The following is a 16,633-nucleotide window of genomic DNA, read 5'->3' on the forward strand; positions in this document are numbered from 1 at the left end:
TACAGACTTCAGCAATAATGCAAACGGTGAAAGAAAGCACAGGATTCTAATTTTTTTTTTTTTTTTTTGCGGTACGCGGGCCTCTCACCGTTGTGGCCTCTCCCGTTGCGGAGCACAGGCTCCGGACGCGCAGGCTCAGCGGCCATGGCTCACGGGCCCAGCCGCTCCGCGGCACGTGGGATCTTCCCGGACCGGGGCACGAACCCGCGTCCCCTTCATCGGCAGGCGGACTCTCAACCACTGCGCCACCAGGGAAGCCCTGATTCTAATTTTTTAAAGTTTATTTTAAAACATTTTTGGAAAAAAAATGTAGCCAAGAATTTTAATTCCACACAGGAAACAGAAGCAATGCCAAGAAGGCTGAAGTGTCGTAACTACCTTTATTGGTATCTTTTGCATATCAGTTCATTAAAGCCTTTGTTTCATATTTCTTGCATTAATCCCCTGAAAGTTCCAGATGGGCAAAAATATTTTTAAATACACAGCTGATTTCTAGATTATATACTTAATATTTATAAGTTTGTTATTTGTTTTGCACATGTCTATTGCTGTACTTTCAAGACGAAAGTCACATATAAAAATACAGACTAATCAAAACATAAAAGTCAGCCATTGTCTAGAATGCGGTTTACAATATAGAGCTTGCAGACAACACAGACTATATATATAATTCATCTGTCTGAAAACAGAAAGCAGTGTCTCAGACTGACTCCGGAGAAAGGTGCTGACACACAGGGAAACTCACTGATGATTCTCCTTTACGTTTATTAGATAGATCAATACCAAATTATTTCACATATATTATATTCAATATCTATATATATATATATATATATCTTGTAACCAAATTCCGGTTTAAAAGTCACAAACCAACATGTAAATACAAAACGTTAGGAAAGGTTTAACATATATGGGGAAAACATGTCTTACACCTCGTAAAGACTGTTTACAATCTAGCATAAAGGCAAATGTGGTTGGAAAAAAAGGAAATCCATATACAATTACAGAAAAAAATTTAGTCAAGCCACCTAATATAAAATATTTCAGATATCATGTCCAAAAATGTCCACGTGTTGCAGAGGTCTCTACAAATCAATTAGAATGACGTCAACAAGATCTGCAAACCGAAGTCTTAGCAAGTAAACGTGACTCATGCTTTTCTCTCTGAGACAACGAGGCTTGACGTTCAGTTAAAGGCAGGTAAACACGACTATGAAGAAACCCTTCTTTACAACAGCTTAACGGTACCCATTTAGGGCAATATACCCGCTTTCCCAGCTATGTGTGCACGCAGTGTTCTGTGATAAAATGACTCAGTTACTTTAAAAAAGCATAAATGGCAAAACAAAATAACCAGAACTCCGCGAAGCTGGTAAAACCACAAAGACACTGAAATCCAGCAACACCTGAGAGGCTGAGAGATAAAATGAATCATAAAATCTGGATGACTCTGATTTGGGGTTTAACTTTGGTTAAAACTGAAAAGTCTGAAAAGAACCAATGTTTTGGAAGAAGCAGTGTCACTTGTAAACATCCTGCCACCTAACTAAAAGGACGGCCTCTTCTTCTAGACCCACGACTTAATAAGACAGGAAGCTCTCAACACACAGCGCTGGAGAAGATGGATTCCACAAGTCAAACTTGAGTGAAACTGTTCTAATGCAATGTACCAAACACGCGTTTGTTCTTAGGAAAAATTACAAAACTAACAAATATTTTTCTCCAGAATTATAAAAGATAAAATCTATGAATCAGTACTGTTATGTGATTACAGAACAATAGCCAACTGAAAAAAAAAACAAAACACCAACCCACAGGCCGTCTACACCGTCCCCAATCCATTTCCTGCAGCCAGTACTTCCCACCTGCTCTGAGGACTGAGCCTTAGACACCGTTGACTGTATTTAAAGTTGAGTCAACAGTACTCTCTGTCTCTGGGGCAAAAGTAATGCAGCTCATTACTTACACACAACACTTGTTTCATTCTTCAGGACTTTCTTTGACGGGATTACTCAATGTTGGTTACTTTAAAGGTAACAAAAGGTGTCAGAAAAAAGTGCCTTGGAATTCTTTTGCAATTCCACAAAGACACCTGGCAATCTGATACGTTCATTCCTCTCCCCATCACAATTTTTGTTTTTTAAAATTACAATTGACAACTCACGTAAGATGTAATTAATTTACTTAAAATAAGAGAGGGCTTTTCAATCAAGTATCCACGTTCCAAATAACTAAAAGATTGTTACATCTTTTAAATTAATCTTTTAATAAATCTTTAATTACTCGGTGCCAGTAATTAGAGGTTGATACCGTAAAATTCAAACTTGCACATAGGCGTGTCCCACTCAGAAAAGATTTCATACACTTAGCAACTTGTGCTTTTTGTCTCACCTTTTATAAGAAACACAGGTTAATTTCAACTTCAGTTTTCCTTTCTGATGCAGACACGTGTACCTTGTGTAAGAAACGGTCTCCAGGCCACCTCCACGTGTAGACCTCAGCATTTCCTGAGAGTGTGAAGTCAACCCCTCCTCCAGGAGACTCTTGCCCTTTTGAGACATTCCCCCTTGCACCTTATGTTTGTCAGACTGTGTTTACAGAAACCAGATGACTGGATGAAAACTCTACAGGACAGTCAAGGACAGACGAGAAGACGAGATGCAGAGCGGGAGCCCCTTCCTCCTCCAGTGCACCTGCTGCGGGCAGCCCTCCAGGAAGGCTTGGCCTCCTCCCCTGGACCACAGACTTACTTTTCTCTGTAATAAAGCAGGTAGTACTTCAGGGGATCTGGCAGAGGGAGACTCAGGACCTTCTCACGCAGGAAGTTCACCGGGGGCTCGGGCTTGGTGTCCGGCGGGGTTGTCACCTCTTCTTCTTGCCGCTCGTCTTCCAGGTCTCCGCAGCTGGTGTCATCAGAGGGGTTGGAGATCCGACTGGCAAACACCTCTTTGTCCAAAAAGACAATCGTTTCCATTCGGCGGCGGCGAACTCTCCTCCGTTTAAACCTGGGAGTGTTCTTCAGTCCGTCCCCGTTTTTGTTCACAGCCTCCTGGTGGATGACCTTCTTAATGGTGCCCCGGATGGCAATGCGCGCCAGGTCCTGGAGGCTGCGAACCGCCAGGGGTGCTGTGCAGACAGCGAGACGTCAGCCTCACCCTCGTGACACCACGAGGTCTAGCACCCGAGGAAATTCTAACCACAGTTTCATGTACTGGCCTATTTACAGACACATTACAAGAACAGGACAGTGCAGCTAACACACCACTGTAAAGCAACTATACCCCAATGAAGATGTTAAAAAAAAAAAGAACAGGACAGTGCAGCTAACACACCACTGTAAAGCAACTATACCCCAGTGAAGATGTTAAAAAAAAAAAAGAACAGGACAGTGCTGTAGGCAAATGTTAACTATACTCTAATTTGCATTCATATGGTATTTTTCAAAAGATATTTTCAAAGGCACTGACCTTTAAATCAGATAAGAAAAGGAAGCAGTACTGCTTGGCTAATCAATGGAAGAATAAGAACCAGCGTTACAGCGTTTGGTTCTTTGACAACCGGCTTCATTTCCCTATTTGCCGTGTTCAGTGATGCATTGTCTCACCCAGTAGAAATACAGTGACCACATGGCTCTACAATTCTTTTATCTGCTTTAATATTTTCACAGTATTTCAGAAATTTAAGAATTTGTTCCTTTTTTATTAAAGTAGAGAAAAAGCAGTTCCAAAACATTTTTAAGAACAAAAGTCCCAAAGCACATCGAGGAAAACTACACTCTGGTAATGGAAGCTCAAGTTGGGCAAATGTGTGGGCAACACACACACGGCAACACGAGGGCTCTTCCGGGGGCAGAGGATCACTAGGGGCCGCGTGCTTACATGCATGACACTGCAAGCCAGCATCACTTCTTACCCCCGAACCTAACTTCTCCAAAGAGTAACAACGCAAACTCTCCGGAGGGCTCCTCTGCTGCCCACACCTCTGACCAGAGTCACAGAGGCCCGAGCAGAACCTGCTCAGCGCCCAATGCCCTGGAGGCGCCCCCGCTCGCAGCACCCTCCTCCCCTTTGTCAGGACACTGCACTCGCCCGGCCCTCACACTCCGCCACGCCGAGCAGGAGGTGGTGGCAGCACTCCTCCCCCGCCACTCCAGTTGCTGTTACCCCCTTCTCAGACCTCCCAAGGGCCAGCTCTGGCCTCTCCAGCTCACCCCGAGGTGCCGTCGGTGGGGGCCGCCTCATCCCCTGGCCTCCTCCTCTTCCACCCAGCCCGGCGAGCTCCTCTCCGCTTATCCTATTAGTCCTTGGTTTGACATCCATCCCGTGGCTTCAAATAACACAGGGCAGCCAAAGGCTCCCCAGGTTCTAACCCAGTCCTGCTGGGGTCAGGGCCTCCTGCAGACCCGCCTCCATAACATGCCAGCCACCTCAGGCCCACCTCCTTCCTCAGACAGGCCCTACACGCCTCCTGAGCCCCTGCCACTGGAGCCCCGTGTCTTAGCTTCAGTCTTTATCTCTTGCCCAGAAAATCCCAGCGGCCTCCTGACCAGCTCAGCCTGCAGTCTGGTCACTCACCCGTCCATCCGAGAGCTGACCCCATCCCCTGTGCAGCACACGACCACATCCTCACGGCCTCCGTGCGCACTGCCCTCATCGACGTGACTCTACTCGTCTAAGAACCTCTGGTCCGGGAGACAAGATCACAAGTTCCCTTCAGGAGCCCTAAATAGCATCGACATTGTTCATTGTGCCACGTCTGCTTTGAAGCCTCAAAACCCACATCTCGGGGTACCCTCCACGTCTTCATGATTCTTACCCAGGCATGATCAAGACACCTGTCGTAGATCCCACCTGTGACCTCACCTTCTGAAACTCTGCAGGGGCTCTTGGAAGGCCGTGCCCTCCCCACCCACGGGCAGTGCCTGCCTACCCCTTCCGGTGGGGTTTCAGGGAGCACACATTTGACGAGTTCACCCTCCCCTGACCACCAGGGAATCCAGAATACAGAGGTGCCACATCTTCTATTTAGAGTTTTTTGGGGGGGGTTGTTTTTTATTTTTGGCTGCGTTGGCTCTTTGTTGCTGCGCGCGGGCTTTCTCTAGTTGCGGCGAGCAGGGGCTACTCTTCATTGCAGTGCTCAGGCTTCTCATCGCGGTGGCTTCTCTTATTACAGAGCACGGGCTCTAGGTGCGCGGGCTTCAGTAGTTGTGGCACATGGGCTCCGTAGTTGTGGCTCGAGGGCTCTAGAGCGCAGGCTCAGCAGTTGTGGCGCACGGGCTTAGTTGCTCCGCGGCATGTGGGATCTTCCCGGGCCAGGGCTCGAACCTGTGTCCCCTGCACTGGCAGGTGGATTCTTAACCACTGTGTCACCAGGGAAGTCCCCACATCTTCTATTTAAAACATGGGACGGACTCTACCACCTACATGATAAACTCGGGTCTAACCCACCTGCCCACCTCACGTTCCCACGACCCCCACTCTGGCGAGCTCCTCTCCGCTTACGCCTATTAGTCCTTGGTTTGACATCCATCCCGTGGCTTCAAATAACACAGGGCAGCCAAACGCTGCTAACCCTAACCCTGACCCTAACCCGGACGTCCCCGGCATACGTGCCCCGCACACCAGCGACGTCCAGCTCACGGCCAGTGTGCCTCTGCTCACGCTCCTCTTCCCTTCTCTTTCTTTCTAGGGGTTCCTTTTCATCCCTGAATAGCAAGCACAAACATCCTAAAATAACCCGAAATAGGCTAAACGTAGACTATAATTTTTTGAGTGACTTTTTAAACATCACGTGTAAAACTTTAAAGGCTTCAATGGGTGGAAAAGTGTTCTTTAACATTAAAAGGTTTCTTATGCATTTTATTTCTCTTCAAATTCTAACGACAGTGAAAAGATCTAAACAGTAAGCAAGAATCTTCATACTCACGTAACTGGACAAGTCTTGATTCTCCTGACTCCGACTGGCAGGGCTGGACGAGTGGAGCAAAAGACACAGCCAGAATCTTTTTGGTTTCCCAGGCGGAAGGACCCGTCCGAGTTATCTTAGTCAACTATCCCAGAGACAAAACGAGAAGATTCAAAAGGTCGGACTACTGGGAGTGCCGATTTAAATATAATCATTCCTATACACAACCTGAAAAAACACAGACACTAAAAATGAAAAACCCTGGCAGTACGGGCCTGCAATGTGCCCATAATGCGATGTGACAAGAATTACACGCAACTTAATGATCTTCTCGCAAATACACGCAAGCTTCTAGCACAGAAAATGCATCTAACAGGGACAGAAGGTAACGGGGGACAAGGGGGCAATCAGAGAAGGAGTGTGGGGACTCTGATGAGACAACCTTCTTGGACTCTACAGAAAAAGTCCATGTGGCGGGGGAAACGTAAGGAGATGGGGCGATTCTCAAGTACAAGTCGTTAGAGACCCTCACAACCAGCTGCGATGCTTCAGCCTAGACGGGGTCCTGGGCTGTGGTTTCTGGAGGGTGGGAACTGGAAAGAGACCGTCTCGCCGCCACTGAACAGCAGCGGGAACCTCTCGAAGGCAAATGGCCTGATTGCTTCAACAAATAAATTGCAAGAGAGAAGGAAAACTTGGAGATTAACAACACCAAAGAGGTAATCCACCAAGTGCAGGACACAGCCCTAAACGGGGTCCCATTCAAGTAAGCTGTTCAGCCTGGTTTTGAGACAATCAGGAAAACCTGAATGCTAGCTGGACGCTTCAAGATATTAAGGAATTACTATTAACTTTTTTAGGCTGATAACGGTTTTGTTATGAAGTTTAAAAACACAGAGCCCTTACCTTTTACAGATACAAACTGAAATATTGAAGAATATTTTCTTTCTTTTTTTTTTTTATTAAGGACGTTCACTACAGTCTTTACATAACAGTAAATAACAATAAAAACGACATACAACCTAATGTCTGATTATAGGAGCCAGATAATTAACTGGTCAATGGTTCAGCCGGCTACCACATAAGCACTAAAAAACGATGATGTGGAGTATTAAGTAACTTAAAATCATATTCACAAACTCTGTTAAGTAAAACACCTTAGTGTACAATAACCTTTTTGAAAGGCTACAGACTAAGAGGAGAGGGCTACAAGAATCGCACGCTAACAGTCATTAGGGACTGTGAATAGTTTTTCTTAATGTTCACATCTTCTGGATTTTCTAAAATAAATAATTACTTTTCAAACACAATGAATTGAATGCTAATATTTTAAAACTGAAGAAAATTTCACCAAAGCGCACAGCCTCCTAACATTTGTCATTTCTGTTTTTCCTAGTTGTTTGGGACGGATAGGTTGCTCACTTATTGCAAGCTGTTTTCCCAATGAAACACAGTATCTGAAACATACAGAAACATGCGTAGCCAAGTAGACCTGGACAAGATTCCCACTCAGCAAGGGGTTCTGTACAGTACCCGCCACCATGGAATTTAACAATTAGACGAGCTACCAAAATAGAATTACTCTAATATTTTTTTTATGTGTACTGTAATTCCAATACTAGAAAAAGCATAAAAGAATAGCTAAGGGGGGGCGGGGGGAGGAGGGGGAGAGGACAGAAAAGACGAGGAGGGAGGAGAGAGAGGGCGGCAGGTCAGCCTTGCAGTGCAGGCTCTGGGATGCCCGCCTGAGTCAGGACCTGCCCCGCCTTGGCTGCCTCTACGGCCTGTCTCCTCCTCAGTGAAATGGAGGGCATTGTTACAAGAGTTACGAAGGAAAGTGCACGTCAGATCCCCGGAACCGACGCTGGCAGGCAGCTAAGTGTGCAAAACCGTGGGTTACGTGGGGACCTGACCTTCTCTTCCAGCGGCATGACCAGGACGCCCCCGACTTTGAGGAGGCTCTTCATGTACCCCTCGTGCTGCTTCTGCACGCCTGCCCCGCAGTACACCCGGTCATACTGAGAGCAGCCTGGAGAGATCTCCAGGCAATTGCCGGTGACGAAGGAGGGCTCGCAGAAGTCAAACCTGAAGCAAACAATGTTTTCCACAACTAAATATATCACATTAGAACAAGCCTACATAGTAAATCTACACTAAACACGGGTATGTTTTCATTGCACAATCCCACAGCAACATAGCAAAATCAGAGGCAGAAGCTGGACACCAGACTTCAGGAAGAATTACGCTAGTAATAAGCAGAACCCTAGAAATTCCAAACCAAATATTGTGAAAGTCAATATCATAGGCGCAATCCGAGCTTAAATCACCCAAGCTCCAAGCATCACTACTGGCTATTTTTATTATCTTATTTTATTATCTTCTATCTTTATTATCTTATTCAAGATCTACTAACCGAGTAAAAAGAGGGAAAATTATATTTGGTTTTTCTAAATATTTTAATCCCTAAAATAAGAACTTTAACGCTTTGTTTTAAAATGCAAGAGCCAGCTACATGGCGCCATTTAAAGACAAATGTGGGGCTTCCCTGGGGGTCCAGTGGTTAAGATTCCGCGCTCCCAACACAGGGGACCCAGGTTCGAGCCCTGGTCAGGGAACTAAGGTCCCACATGCTGCAACTAAGCCCATGCACCACAACTAGAGAAGCCCGCACGCCGCAACTAGAAAGCCTGCACAGCCAAAATAAATAAATAAATTTAAAATTAAAAAAATAAAGACAAATGCAACAATTCCATTTTGCAAACAAGTAGGCGATAAAATGTTGTCTCTACTGGAAACACGAAAATTGGGAAAAATGAACATTCTATTTGTTCTCTTATATTGGTGAGAAATTACCTTCAGGTATCATAATTAAAAAACTTGGGCTGCCCTGGTGGCGCAGTGGTTAAGAATCCATCTGCCAATGCAGGGGACACGGGTTCGAGCCCTGGTCTGGGAAGATCTCACATGCCGTGGAACAACTAAGCCCGTGCACCACAACTACTGAGCCTGCGCTCTAAAGCCCGTACGCCACAACTACTGAGCCAGCATGTCATAACTTCTGAGCCCACGTGCCACACCTTCTGAAGCCGTGCGCCTAGAGCCCGTGCTCCACAAGAGAAGCCACCACAGTGAGAAGCCCGCACACCGCAACGAAGAGTAGCCCCTGCTCACCACAACTAGAGAAAGCCTGTGCACAGCAACGAAGACCCAACGCAGCCATAAATAAATAAATTTGTAAAGAAAATAAAAATTAATAAATAAATAAAAAACGTAAGGCCCTTAAAAACACAAAATATTTTAAGAATAATTAGAACAGATACACACATATCCCTGACTCTCCTGCCACAGTTTAATCATGTTTCCTGGAACACGAACAGTAATAAACTGATTTCTTTCCATTTAATCCAAAGTTTAAGTTATAACTGACACCCAGAACCACAGACAGATTTGATCTTACTTGTCGAAGCTGTCACTTGTCCTGATGAAAAAGTCCAGCTTCTGCTTCGCATACTCTGTCACATCTGAATGGAGTTCCACCCCGTGGTTCACACCAAAAGGACCTAAAAGGTTTCAGGATAAGAAAACATGTAGAATTAGGGCGAGAACCCCTACTCTTTATTTCTGTTTCACAGACTACAACACATTTGATTTGGCATGTATAATTACAGAAATACACGTTATTGGGCCTAAATCACCCAGCCCAATATTAAAATACGCAGGCTGGCCTCTGCTCACCACATCACCAATACTCCTTCCCACAGCTTCCTAAAGCCTGGACCTCCCTGTCCTCAAACTTCCACGGAATCATTTGAAAATGTAAACAAGCCAAGGCCTGTAACCAAGAGTTCAAAGTGCCACTAATGAATTAAAGAAGAAACATGTATTTGCAAATGGAAGCGGACACAGGCCTGTCTTCCATCAAAGGTCTCCCCAAACACTCAGATGTGCTGTTTAAGTCTCACAAAATAGGTTTTAATCATCATTAAAATAAAACTATAATTCCAAAATCAAAATGAAACTTTTTTAATCAAAAGAAATTTATCAGTAACTGGAAATAAAGCTGTGAGAAAAGTTAGGAGCCCACTTGATGAAAGCGCTTCCTCCACATACAAACGCCTCTGGGTTAAATCTCGGTGAGAACTATTGACACAAACAGCTTCGTTAAATCTCTGTGTTGTAAGAATCCATTTGTATGAAGGTCGGACTTCCCTGGTGGCGCAGTGGTTAAGAATCCGCCTGCCAACGCAGGGGACACAGGTTCGAGCCCTGGTCCGGGAAGATCCCACATGTCGCAGAGCAACTAAGCCCGTGTGCCACAGCTGCTGAGCCTGCGCTCTAGAGCCCGCAAGCCACAACTACTGAGCCCACGTGCCACAACTACTGAAGCCCATGCACCTAGAGCCCGTACTCTGCAACAAGAGAAGCCACCGCAATGAGAAGCCCACGCACCACAATGAAGAGTAGCCCCCGCTCACCACAACTAGAGAAAGCCACGTGCAGCAACGAAAACCCAATACAGCCAAAAATTGTTTTTAAATAAAAAATAAAAATAGGGTTTCCCTGGTGGCACAGTGGTTGGGAGTCCGCCTGCCAGTGCAGGGTACACAGCTTCGAGCCCTGGTCCAGGAGGATCCCACATGCCGCGGAGCAGCTGGGCCCGTGTGCCACGGCTGCTGAGCCAGCGCTCTGGAGCCTGCGAGCCACGGGTGCTGAGCTCGCCTGCCGCAACTGCTGGGGCCCGCATGCCTGGAGCCCGTGCTCCGCAGCAGGACAGGCCACCGCAGTGAGAGGCCCGCGCACCGCAACGAGGAGCGGCCCCCGCTCGCCGCAGCTGGAGAGGGCCCTCGCTCAGTGGCGAAGACGTAATGCAGCCAAAAATAAATTTTAAAAAAAATGCAAAGAAGAAATTAAAAAATAAATTAAATTGAATTAAATTAAAGTAAAAACATTTGTATGAAGGTCAAAACAGGTAACACTCATCTGTGTGATGGAGGTGAGCATCTTCCCCCTTCTGGAGGGGTGGGGTCCTGCTATGGGGCGGTGGCCATGAGGACCTCTGGGGCACAGACTCTTCTCTGCATCTTGTTCTGGGTGATGCTTACATGGAGGTGGATGTAAAAACTCACCAAGTTCCACGCTTCACACTTGTTACTTTACTACGGGTAAGTTATACCTCAATTTAAAAAAATCTGCATGTGAAAATGAACAGGGCACATAGGGCTTTATTTAAAAGACATACAGGGACTTCCCTGGCGGTCCAGTGGTTAAGACTTCGCCTTCCAATGCAGGGGGTGCGGGTTCGATCCCTAGTTGGGGAACTAAGATTCCACACGCCTCTGGGCCAAGAAACCAAAACATAAAACAGAAGCAATTCTGTAACAAGTTCAATAAAGACTTTAAAAATGGTCCACATCAAAAACATCTTATAAAAAAATAAATAAAAGACATACATATAAAGTCACAGTGCAGCATTCAACCCTACAGTCCAACAGAAATCCTGGTAAATGCAACCCTCTGTGCGCCCACAGCTTTGCACTCTGCCACTTGGTTCATCTGGCCCCTTCCTGGTGCAGCAGCCTGGCCCCAGGCCCAGGCCTCCCTGCCTCTGCTGGATGACTCACGCGCTCTCCTTTCTCAACACCTGTCACGTACAGAGCTGCTGCTATAACATTCTCTCATCAAAACACAGCCTACGGGCATCCTTGGTGCTCAGTGGTTAAGAATCCGCCTGCCAATGCAGGGGACATGGGTTCGAGCCCTGGTCCAGGAAGATCCCACATGCCGCGGAGCAACTAAGCCCGTGCACCACAACTACTGAGCCTGCGCTCTACAGCTCGCGAGCCACAACTACTTAGCCCACGTGCCACACCTACTGAAGTCCACTCACCTAGAGTCCACACTCTGCAACAAGATAAGCCACCGCAATGAGAAGTCCGCACACCGCAACAAAGAGTAGCCCTCGCTCACTGCAACTAGAGAAAGCCCGTGCACAGCAAGAATAAATAAAAACTAACTAAATAAATAAATAACCCAACGCTGCCAAAAATAAATAAATAAATAAAATATCATAAAAAAAGAATAAACATGGTTATAAAAAGAAAAACCACAGCCTACCTGAGAAGTCACATTTCCAGTGTTTATATCACATCCACATTACTCCGTTTCCATCCCCACTGCTCTCTTGGTCACAACTTGCCTTTTTTCCCCCACTCATCATGTTCTCACCAGCCCCTCACCTTTGTTAGGCACTTATTGAGGACACACCTCCTATTCCCAAGAAGCTTCACACCAGACTAAAAACACATATCCCCTGACCCACCCCAATAAAAAGAACTAAAAGCGGAGGGAGTACAGGGGGCGGTCAGAATGGTGGCACCAAAGACACAACACTGAAACTAGTCCCACAAGGCCCCCCAAGCAGAGCATCACACGACACTTTCAGGTTAAGCTGACAAGTGCTGCGTCCTCCCCACCGCCAACTGGGACCTCAAGAGGGGAGCGCCCTCAGCAAAGGGGTGGAGCCACAGAATGAGCACAGGAATGTGGCAGAAAGGCTGCGGTCAGAGAGTAAGAACCCCTAAGTCAAATGAAACACTTCAAGCCTCACATCTGCAGGCACTGGGAGGCCAGCAAGGTTTCCACCTCTGCAGTGATCTGCACGAAGCACCGTCACGGCTGAATGAACCAGACAGGGAGGCCCAGGACACACAGCATCCAGACGGTGAGAACGGTCCAGTGCACACAGCTTTCTCCCTGCAGATCCAAGATGGCTACCCGTGAATGCAAACTCTCAAGCTACCTCCTTCAAATACATCAGAGCACCACGCAGTGTCCACTGCAGCCGAAAACACAGCTTTCCTTCCTTCAGAACTCTCCTCCCCTAATAGCTAGTGAAATTCCCAAGAAAGAGGGGACTCAGAAAAGACAAACAACAACATCAATTGTAAGCCATTTCTTTATAACTTCTACACAACATCAAGTGCAGCAGGTCAGCTGAGGTTTACTTTAAGTCACCTTTTCCTGAGCATTTCATTTCTTTTCAATAGCATTTCTAATCTAACCAGTTTGATAACCTGACCACCTTATCCTTAGCTCCTCCAATTTTTCAGCTCCAACAGAGGGAATTATAATTCACTAATTCCGGAATGATGAATAACCCGGGCTCCCTTTGCAAAGCAGTTTCAATCCAAGTTAAGTTCAAAAAGCATTTAGCTTAAAAAAAAAAAAAAAACTTCACATTTAATAATCTGAGGGTAGCAATTTACAGCCTAAAGTCAGATGATCAGAATCTCAAAACTTCAGCAAATTCTGAAGTATATGAACTTATAAAGAAACCAAAAGTTTCATTCCATATCCACAAAAAGCAACTGTTACTGCTAAGATTTTCTTAAGTGCTGTATCAACCGCAAAGAAACAATATTGTGATGGACCGCTAATGATTTAAACATGACTTTAAAGCCGTTATTACTTGAAATCGCCGATATTCGGAATCTTAACACTGACCCGGTAACGATGTTAAGATACTTAAGCCGAAAGCTTTGATATTTAGCAAACCTGGGAAAACAGGCTAAATGGCTTCAAATGAGATAACTTCTGAAATCCTTCCCATCCCTGGAATATATTTAAAAACAAACAACGTAAAGTATTAACTTTTTTAGTATTAAAACAACAAAAACAAAAACTGCTTGGAAGAACTTCAACTTCCAGGGGACTTTAAAGTTAACTATTCCCAGTTTAGAGACCATGACAGGGCAGCCTGAGTGACTGTATTAATCGAGAAATGACCATGAGGTCCAGATTTATACAATGTCTAGGTCCTCCGTTGTCCAAAAGGAGGGTGTGCCGATCAGATGTTGGAGGTGCAGGCCGGGGGGACAGGAAAGCTTCAGAAGGACCCTTCTGTTCCTTATGGGGATTTCTCGATTAACACAATCACCCCCCACCCAGGGACTGTGTGGACACCACGACGGCCGGGAAGGCCGAGGGCAGTTACAACTCGGACTCCACAAAAGGACACGCTGCCGGCAGGCTCTCCCTCCTACGTGGGACAGAGCCAGACTCACCGAGGATGAGCCCCACCATGGAGCTGAGGTAGCCGGTGCCGCTGCCCAGGTTCAGGAAGGAAAGGCCAGGCTGCAGGTCCAGGGCCTCCATCACCTCCGAGTAGATGCACGGAGCGGAGAGGTGGATGTTCCCGTGCCTCCACGCCAAGTCCTTGTACGCGTTCTCCTTAAACTCCTCGAGGTAATAGTCAGCGCGGTCAACAGCTCGGAAGGCCTGCTCCACCCGCTCGGAGCGGATGTACTGCGCCGCCTTCAGATGGTCTATCAGCTCGTCGTTGTCTTCACCAGCACTCACCGCGCCTCCCATCTTCGGGACCGCGCTTACAGAAAGCTGCCGCTTTAAGATTTTTAAAAGGGCAATTCATACTAAAGGTTAGAGCGGAGCAATAAAAGTTCTAAACACATACCAATTTCAGATTCTGAATTCTGAAAGTAATACAGATGGAATATATTTAGTCATCACCCACCCCTCCCACCTTACCCTCCTCCACTCCCAAGAATGCCAGATTCAAAAAAAAAAAGTTAAATTTGAAATTCAATTATATCCATCCAAAAATAAGTTTGTAATTTATAGTATGGACTGAATACAGACGAACATGCAATACCTAAAACATAGCTGACGACTTAAAAACATCATTAAAGTATGAATTCAAAACTTTACTAAAAGTCATCATTCTAGAAAGTCAAGCATTTAGGATTAAAATCATCTTGAATATACACCTATCTCTCTTTTTTTTTTTTTTGGTCGGGTCTTAGTTGCGGCATGTGGGCTCTTTCATTGCGGCATGCGGGCTTCTCTCTAGTTGTGGCATGTGGGTTTTCTCTCTCTAGTTGTGGCGCGCAGGCTCCAGGGCACGTGGGCTCTGTAGTTTGCAGCACTCAGGCTCTCTAGTTGAGGCACACGAGCTCAGTGGTTATGGTGCCGGACTTAGTTGCCCCGCTGCATGTGGCATCTTAGTTCCCCGACCAGGGATCAAACCTGCGTCCCTTGTATTGTAAGGCAGATTCTTTACCACTGGACCACCAGGGAAATCCCGAATATGTATCTATCTTAACAGGTATATATCCACATATGGAAAAATCATTGAATGTAAACATAAAAAGAGAGCAGATATGTCTACTAGAAAATCATTCTAATATCAACCTCTTTGAATATTTCAAGTGCTGTAGATCCTTTTTTCTGTACATAAATCTTCAAAAGCAAAAAAAAAAAAATTTTTTAATTCAGGTCAACAAATAATAAAAAGTTATTCATTGTTCATCTGAAATTCAAATTTACCTGCTGTCTTATATTTTATCCAGCAACTCCACATCCCACATGCGCATAAACACCAAGTCAAGCAGTCCATTCAAGCTCCGATCTGGATGTTCTGATGTACAAATTTCAGGCAAAAACAACACCCACAATACCCTCTTCCCCACGAAACGTACTGTGACACACACCTCACTGTGACGAACACAGCACCCGTCTCAAGGCTACAGCTTAGGAGCAAGAGAAGCTGCTACTAGAACTCCCTCAACTCCTCGAAGTATCAATACCTACTACACAACCTTCCCAGCTCGTCAACAACGGAAAGTACATTTCCGCTCTCCTCCCAACCGCCTTCAAGAAGACAAAGCAACAGCACGTGTTCCCCTCTGAGCTGGCTACCAGAACACCACGTACCCTCCTCTAGTTCACAGCGAAAATGCTCCTTCACCTGTAGAGGTTTCACTCTTCCTAAACAACTCCAATTTTATACTTACCCTAGGGACTTTTACTTCAAATAAAATGGTAATGTTTACAAAACATTTGATATAAATTGCTGGGAAAAAAGAAAACAGCACTGACTTCCGGGTGTTCCAGCGGGTAAGACTCTGCGCTCCCAACGCAGGGGGCCCGGGTTTGATCCCTGGTCGGGGAACTGGATCCCACATACATGCCACAACTAAGAGTCCACATGCCACAACTAAGAGTCTGCATGCCGCAACTAAGAGTCCGCATGCCACAACTAAGAGGTCCAAACACACACACCCCACACACAAAACTGGCAATTGCAGTGGGAGAGATTTCCCCGGGAATGAAAGCCACCGACCACACAGACTAATCTTCAGCTTCTCACAAGGACACAAAATGTGTGAAAGGTGGGACTTTTAATACAAACGCTCTTCTATGTTATGGCTGGAACAGTTCATCTTCATCGTCAAGATTTTAAAGCTGAAGACTTCCCTGGTGGCACAGTGATTAAGAATCCGCCTGCCAACGCAGCGGACGTGGGTTCGAGCCCTGAGCCGGGAAGATCCCACATGACGCAGAGCAACTAAGCCCGTGTGCCACAACTACTGAAGCCCGTGCGCCCTAGTGCCCACGCTCCACAACAAGAGAAGCCACCGCAATGAGAAGCCCGTGCACCACAACGAAGAGTAGCCGCCACTCGCCGCAACTAGAGAAAGCCCACGCGCAGCAACGAAGACCCAACACAGCCAAAAATAAAAAATTTTTCTTTAATTTAAAAAATAAAAATATATAAAATAAATTAAAGATTTTAGAGCTGAATATTAGACTTCCAAATCACTAGGATCTTCCGATTATTAGATTCTCACCCCCACTCTAAATTGTTTCAGAGTCCTTCCTGGTTACACCCCACGGTCAGTTAACTCAGCCAGATGGGATAAAGTGCTAATGA

The 16,633-nt window shown here is 45.8% G+C and overlaps 1 protein-coding gene across 11 annotated transcripts in view; it reads right to left on the reverse strand.

Moving 5' to 3' along the window:
- Positions 1-366: 366 nt before the first annotated feature.
- Positions 367-16,633, reverse strand: part of LOC132593280 (protein-L-isoaspartate O-methyltransferase domain-containing protein 2) — a 30,348-nt gene continuing 14,081 nt past the window's right edge. For 4 of the 11 annotated variants that reach the window (XM_060293374.2, XM_060293377.2, XM_060293375.2 and 1 more), the window contains 5 exons: positions 13,968-14,304; positions 9,362-9,464; positions 7,818-7,989; positions 5,926-6,049; positions 367-3,126 (listed from right to left, as the gene is read on the reverse strand). In XM_060293374.2, coding sequence (XP_060149357.1) covers positions 2,747-3,126; positions 5,926-6,049; positions 7,818-7,989; positions 9,362-9,464; positions 13,968-14,304 — 1,116 coding nt within the window. In that variant the 3' untranslated portion in view covers positions 367-2,746. Of the gene's footprint in view, positions 5,705-5,925; positions 6,050-7,817; positions 7,990-9,361; positions 9,465-13,967; positions 14,305-16,633 lie in introns of all 11 variants that reach the window. The other 7 variants (XR_009562470.2, XR_009562471.1, XM_060293379.1 and 4 more) reach the window with 7 other exon arrangements.

This window comes from Globicephala melas, unplaced genomic scaffold (genome assembly GCF_963455315.2).
Source record: "Globicephala melas unplaced genomic scaffold, mGloMel1.2 SCAFFOLD_92, whole genome shotgun sequence".
NCBI lineage: Eukaryota > Metazoa > Chordata > Mammalia > Artiodactyla > Delphinidae > Globicephala > Globicephala melas.